This window comes from Laccaria bicolor, genomic scaffold (assembly GCF_000143565.1).
Source record: "Laccaria bicolor S238N-H82 LACBIscaffold_31 genomic scaffold, whole genome shotgun sequence".
NCBI classification, from domain to species: domain Eukaryota; kingdom Fungi; phylum Basidiomycota; class Agaricomycetes; order Agaricales; family Hydnangiaceae; genus Laccaria; species Laccaria bicolor.
Genome location: NW_001889902.1, coordinates 470,523 through 477,890, shown reverse-complemented (window position 1 = coordinate 477,890; position 7,368 = coordinate 470,523). Strand labels below are relative to the sequence as shown.

The 7,368-nt window shown below is 46.9% G+C and overlaps 1 protein-coding gene across 1 annotated transcript; it reads left to right on the top strand.

Annotated features, from left to right (window-relative positions):
* Positions 1 to 5,838: 5,838 nt before the first annotated feature.
* LACBIDRAFT_306667 (uncharacterized protein) lies at positions 5,839 to 6,218 on the top strand (the record flags this gene model as incomplete). The annotated part of the gene is made up of 2 exons (XM_001885479.1): positions 5,839 to 5,948; positions 6,014 to 6,218. 2 exons carry the CDS (start codon positions 5,839 to 5,841, stop codon positions 6,216 to 6,218), a joined length of 315 nt encoding a protein of 104 aa, XP_001885514.1.
* Positions 6,219 to 7,368: the final 1,150 nt, after the last annotated feature.

Here is a 7,368-nt window from a genome sequence, read left to right as displayed (position 1 = left end):
ACTGGGGTGGTGCCGTTGTGGGGTGTGAGACCTTTTGCCGTCGTTTTGGTGCCACATCGCAGTCAGCAACGTGGCACCTGGTTTTCGTGTTGAGAAACGAGGGGAGAGGGGGTTGTGGGTGCTTACCTGGTTCGTGTGCCATGGTGACGTGGCACAGCGTTGTGGTGTTGGCAATGTTGTTGGATGTCGGGTGAGTGGCGTGGTGGTCGATGTGAGCCCCCTCACATTGCTTAGCCCATGGCGGGCACTCACAACGTGAGGGGGGCGGTTATGTGGAGCGACGACGGTGGTGGTGGGAGGAGAGAGGGTTGTGTTTGGATGAGCATGAAAGCCGTTGCCAAACAAACAATTGTTTGGCAATGGGCTTGCGCCAAACAAACCGGATTCTGGTTGCATTCCGTTTTTGCCAATCCAGGGACCATTCCGGTCACAATTCCAGAATGCCGAAATTCTGCCGGAATGATGAAAATAGCAGGCCTCCCTGCTAAATTTCACTCCTCTGGAATCCACCAGAATCTGCAGGAATGACTGGAATCCTGCAGGAATTAGGGGGGCACTGATAAGACCTCATTTTATAGAGTAACGGGAAGGGAAAGGTGAGCTCGCTAGTGTAGAAGGGCAGTGGAACAGTGGGACAGCAGGACAATGTGATGGTAAAATCCCAAAATAGATGTGATGGGCAGGAGGGGCCTGGAAATAGGCCCAGGAATGGGCCTATAATAGACCTGGGAAGAACACTGGCTATGTGTTGTACTTACCAAGGGAGAGGGATAAAGATGTGTATAAGTCCCTACGAGCTATTCAACCTTTAACTCAACTGAGAGGGAGAGCTAAATAAGCCCTCAGTCTATATAGAGGTGACATGTGGTAACTGTGGGTGATTCCTTCAAGATTACTGTACTATTTCGTTCAATTCAGCAGTAACACATCACACAGCCTTCAAATCACCGAAATGTAATGCTTGTAACAGGTAATTTTTTCCCATGCTGAAACCATTTTGGGGTAACAGTCTCACAATAGTAAAATTTTGCAGCCTGTGGCGCCATACTGCCAAATTGAATGAAATAGTACAGTAAGCACTCAGAAACTTGTGGTGCCCCCACCATTGAATTGTTTCAACTTCCTGACAAGTGCAGGCTTGCCAGATGGTGGAGGCAGAAGGGAGTGGGAGACATGGTTCTGGGAATGAGAGTCATGTGTAGAGGATCCTGTAAACCTGGAACAGGAGCATCCACATGAAATATACATGTTGTGGTTTCAAGTAGAGTTAATTTGTTAAGAAGTACCAACATACAAAATGACAAATAAATGTAAATACAATGCAACTGTCATGCAAGAAGTAAGTGATACTATGCTGCTACAATCCTATTATGCCAATGCAGGAGTTTTCAGCTGCAGCTCCCCAGCCTCCTCATCTTTTCCTTGTCCCAAATATGTCAATGCAAGATTATTCATGCTGGCCAAGGTATCTGGATGTTCTGGCCCCAGTACTCTTTTACGCAGATCCAGGACTTTCAGCTGCAGCTCCCTAGCCTCCTCATCTTTTCCTTGATCTGAATATGTCATTGCAAGATTATTCATACTAGTCAAGGTATATGGATGTTCTGGCCCCAGTACTCTTTTACGCAGATCCAGGACTTTCAGCTGCAGCTCCCTAGCCTCCTCATCTTTTCCTTGATCTGAATATGTTCATTGCAAGATTATTCATACTAGTCAAGGTATATGGATGTTCTGGCCCCAGTACTCTTTTATACAGATCCAGGACTTTCAGCTGCAGCTCCCCAGCCTCCTCATATTTTCCTTGATTTGAATATGTTGATGCAATATTATTCATGCTGGCCAAGGTATCTGGATGTTCTGGCCCCAGTACTCTTTTACACAGATCCAGGACTTTCAGCTGTAGCTCCCTAGCCTCCTCATCTTTTCCTTGATCCGAATATGTCGATGCAATATTATTCATACTACCCAAGGTATATGGATGTTCTGGCCCCAGTACTCTTTTATACAGATCCAGGACTTTCAGCTGCAGCTCCCCAGCCTCCTCATATTTTCCTTGATTTGAATATGTCATGCAAGATGATTCATGCTACCCAAGGTATCTGGATGTTCTGGCCCAAGTACTCTTTTACGCAGATCCAAGACTTTCAGCTGTAGCTCCCAGCCTCCTCATCTTTTCCTTGATTTGAATATGTCAATGCAAGATTATTCATGCTGCGCAAGGTATATGGATGTTCTGGCCCCAGTACTCTTTTATACAGATCCAGGACTTTCAGCTGCAGCTCCCAAGACTCCTCATATTTTCCTTGCCTTGAATATGTCGATGCAAGATTATTCATGCTACCCAAGGTGTCTGGATGTTCTGGCCCAAGTACTCTTTTATGCAGATCCAAGACTTTCAGCTGTAGCTCCCCAGACTCCTTATATTTTCCTTGATTTGAATATGTCATTGCAAGATTATTCATGCTGCGCAAGGTATATGGATGTTCTGGCCCCAGTACTCTTTTATACAGATCCAGGACTTTCAGCTGCAGCTCCCAAGACTCCTCATATTTTCCTTGCCTTGAATATGTCGATGCAAGATTATTCATGCTACCCAAGGTGTCTGGATGTTCTGGCCCAAGTACTCTTTTATGCAGATCCAAGACTTTCAGCTGTAGCTCCCCAGACTCCTCATATTTTCCTTGATTTGAATATGTCATTGCAAGATTATTTATGCTGGTCAAGGTATCTGGATGTTCTGGCCCCAGTACTCTTTTACACAGGTCCATGACTTTCAGCTGCAGGTCCCCAGCGTCCTCATATTTTCCTTGCCTTAAATATGTGGCTGCAAGCTTTGCCATACTGGCCAAGGTATTTGGATGTTCTGGCCCCTGCTTCTTTATCCCTATTTCTACAATTTTATATCGAAAATACTCTGCATCTTTCCACATTCCATTTTTATGGAACACATAACTAAACTTAGAATATTCCTTATCATTAAACACTCTTTCAAAGCCATTTTCTTCCTGTGACTGGTAAATGGCTTTGATGTGTGGCACAAGAAGCCTGTTGAATCCAATGTTCTCAGCTGTCATCTCCTTTGTAATACAGTTCACAAGGATCAATTTTGACACTTGCATCATGCACTTCTTTTGAGATGTTGACATTCTATCCCTACTCCATTGATGCATCAATGGATGAATGGCATAAATTCCTGGAGAGGTTGATTGCTGCTTGATCAAAGAGAATGACATAAGAACCCTAATTCCTTCATGAAAGAAGAATTGATTCCAAGACTGATCTTTTTCAAGCTGAAGCAATTCACTGATGCAGGTTTTAACTTTTTGTTCCAGTCTACCATACTGTCTTTTGGAGAACCCCGTAGAAGCTTTTTCAAAAATAGCCTCCATTATATTCTCATGATGTAGAAATGCAGCAGTTTCCAGAATAAGAAGAGCAGCCTGAGCAGCTGCTCTACCATCTCCATCAGATTTCTTTCTTGCCCTTGATTCAATCTCATTAAACGACAAATCCCATGTTTCATAGACTGTTCGATTGTACTGAGATGCACCCCTGAATGAAGGGTGGTTCATAAGCTTCTTCCTGTGTTGAGAGAGATGCTCAAGATAATTATCAATACTGCAGAGACCAGCTTCAATGGAAGCTCCTGCTTGATCAACAGCTAGAGGTAAGCAGCAGAGCTCATGTACAATTTGTTGAGCTGTGCTGTAGACATCCTCAGAATGCCCAGTTAGATGGCTGGCTTTCAGCAAAAGTGATATGGCTTCCTTTTCAGCCATCTGATTAACTTCAAGAGAATTTTCATAAGATGTAACCCTCCCAAGAGATCGATTTCTGCTAGTAACCAGAATATTGCCCTGAGAACCAGATGGGATAAATTTTTCTACTACTTCAGGTGCACCATCAGCATTGTCAAACACAAGCAGCCATTCACTCTGCAGAGATCCAATCCAGAGAAGAGCAGACTGAGAGGACATAGAAATACCAGCAGCTTTAGCATCAGGATGAGAACAAAGACCCTTTAAACCAAGAGCAATAGTATCTTCAGAAGATGCATCAATCCAGAAAACATGAGAGAATCTAGATGTACTTGTCAGAAAATCAAAAATATAGTATGTGAAAAGACTTACCTTTCAGCCATCTTTTCAACAAACTTCAAACAAATCTGTGTCTTGCCAATTCCCCCCATACCATACAACAAAAAAGACTTCCTGCTGCTATCTACTTGATCTTGAGGTGAAAAGTGATCCATCAGCCTCTTGAGAACATCCTCACGGCCTGTAAATAAGGCACTTGAATTTGGTCTTTGGGGAACAAAGGGTAAATCATCTTGAACCCCGCGGCATGTTCATGAACCTCAATCTTGACAAAAAGTCTGATCAATATCTCAAACCATCAATGCTGTTGTCACAGTACACACATTTTGTGCAACATAAAGTGTTGTATCCCTTATAACGAAGTTGTGAGCTCCCGGGAATACATTCTAGGATTCCCAAGGACAAAAGGCATGAGCCAAAGAATTTATTCACGCATTATAAACACGCACCAGAGACGTTCCTCCCCCCGTAACCTCTGGCACCCTTATAAATGTCGACCTAAATCTCGTCAGCTGCTATCTGCCAGCGTGGGAGTCATGAACTCCAACCTCGAACCGCTAGGGCGTGAGCCTTCGTAACGTGGGCGGCCTGCGCCCATGAGCCGGTCGAGCATTCCCTTGAACTTTCCTTTCAAACGATTTTCACGAGGGCGATTAGAATCAGACATCGTGGTTCAGAAGAGAGTTGTTGATGCTGTGCGGCGTCAATTTTCCGGATGGGTAATGGATGGTTTCACAGAGTCAGCTGACGTTCCTCGACGATGTTGACACGCTTGGGTTGCTCAACGTTTGTTTTGGTCGTTCTCTTTTTCCACTTGAAGTCGCGCATATAACCACCTCCAATGTTCCCCACGCCGCCTGCCTCGTTTTTCTAATGCTCGGACTATTGATATTGTGCGCACATAGTCACCTCCGAAGTTCCCCAACCCATGTTCGGGCGTCTCCCTCATTCTTTCTTTCCGTTTTGCAACAAGGAGAATCGTTATCATAGGATCGGGACCGTAACCTGCATTGCGGGAATTCGCGGCTGACGCTTCACATGTATACATACATACATCGTCAGCCTGCGTTCAGCATGCGAGAAAGGACAATGGCGCGTCTGCAGATGCCAACTGGAGTGTATAGACTGGGATCAGCTTGAATGCTTGGCTTACGGTGCGTACAGACATTGCATTTGCATCTATCACGGACAGCCCCTTAGGCTCTCCCCTCAGGCCTAGGGCATCTGCAGAAGAACTCGACACACCGTCATCCACTTCCTCTCATTGGTTCTTGGACAGGACGACGGGAGAACCTACGCCCCTGCAAGAGGGCGTGGCCACTAATGGGGAGGGGTGTTGATTAACGTTGAGGATTACCAGGGAGTCGCGAGGTTGCTCAAGGACATAGGGAGTGCGGTGGATATGACGGTTCTCTAAATCCAAGGCCATGGATGACACCGATGCGTCTGCAGAGGACAGTGGTGCGCTCACTCCCAACTCCACTGTCGACAAGTTAATCTCAAGCTAATGAGTCGCCCAACTGAGCGAATACTGGCCCCTCTCCAAACTATCTCCCCTCTCGGACGAAGCGAGCTGAAGCCTCTGAAGCCACCACCCATTCACGTCTTCTTGGAATTATCCGATCCTGCTGGGCTCTGAGCGAACACTCCTTCTTCCCCCCTCCTCACACACCACAACCTCACTATCTACGCGGACCTCGCGTTGGCAGACAAACTCGTCCCGCAGGGTGTGCTAGATCTCATGCCCAGCAAGACAGAACTTATCATCGCGAAGAAGTTCCTCGGGAATGCAGATGAAAGCCAGGAAGAAATGGTGCATTTCGCTGTGGAAGGCGCGCGGAAGTGGTTCGTGTATGTTCTTTCTCTTAGAGTATATTCTCGTCATGAACTTACTCCCACTATGAAGTTAAAACAAGCCGATCCTCCATAGGATCTGAAGAGGCAGTTTTCTCCCGTGCGCGAGGGTTCGAGCCCATCCTCGTTTCGGGTATCTCCTCAGCCTTGGTCGGGCCAACGTTCGGTGGTATCCCGCTCACGCACCACGGTGTAGCCAGCAGCATGGTTGTGTGGGGAGGGGTGGGAGCAGGGTACAGATGCCAGAGTATACGTTGGTTGTTTTGATGGGTGTTGTGAGGTTGATGTGCTTTTGGGCGTTTCTTCGTTGACCCGGCCCCCTCCTGCTTCCACGTCCACGAGATCCACACCTTCGACCACCACCACAAACGACAATGGCAGCAACCCCAACTCGCTATCCACCGGTCGTGCCTGCTCGTGCCGACATGTTCGAGCACTCTACTTGAATCTTGGAGTGGTCGTCCAGAGATTCCGGATTCAAGAACTCTGGCTTGATTGGCACATGTTGGGCAGAAAGTCCTTCCACTACATACATCTACCCAGCATCGTCTAGAGTTCGAATCTTTACCCCCTTGGGTTCCGACATGCGCGGGTCTCCTATTCCGAACGCCTTCACCTCCAGAGAGCTGTTCCAGTGTTGTAATTGCCCATGTGGAACGTGCTACCTGAGCAGCTCTTGTCAACTTCAACGTTTTGTTCACGGTAACGGACGAAAGCTCAAAGCAATCCTTCATCCTCTTAGTTTCCTTGCGGCTCCACGTTAACATAATGCATCTTGACCATCTATATCGCGTGTGGCATCACAATTCTTCCTTGTCTCCCGGCTACATCTCGCCACGTCCTCCTCCATGCTCTTGACCTTTTACTCGTGGCCCGTTCCTTCGCCATCCATTTTGTCTTTGGCAGGATATCGTCCCTACCTTGCCTTCATACTATCCCGGCCCCTTCTATCGATCAAGACTTCACCTGAATCGGAGGGCCTTCGTATGGCAATTCTGCATCCCAATCATTGCAATTGTTACCTCGAGCCCGCCAAGTCCGAGGTATCGTTCACAATAACGGACAGGAGCTCAAACCACACATCTTCCGTCAAGCACTCCTCTGCCATTCATCTTGGTCCTTTTGTCTTGCGTCGTTTTCGCACATCTCATCCTTTAAATTGATGATATTCATGGCGTTTGGCCGCTGGCAGTACTTCCTGCGCCTACATGACCCCAAATCACATCCCGCCTTGCATCCTGATCTCCACTGTCGGTCGAGGTTTCCCAATTCGAACGACGCAACCCAAACATTTGCGACGTGCTACCCGATGGCAAGAGGCTCAAAGTTTTGTTCATGGTAGCACACGAGAACTCAAACCACGCATCTTGTGAGGTAGTCACAGCTTCCTCCGTCACCCCCTTGGTCTTCTCCTTAG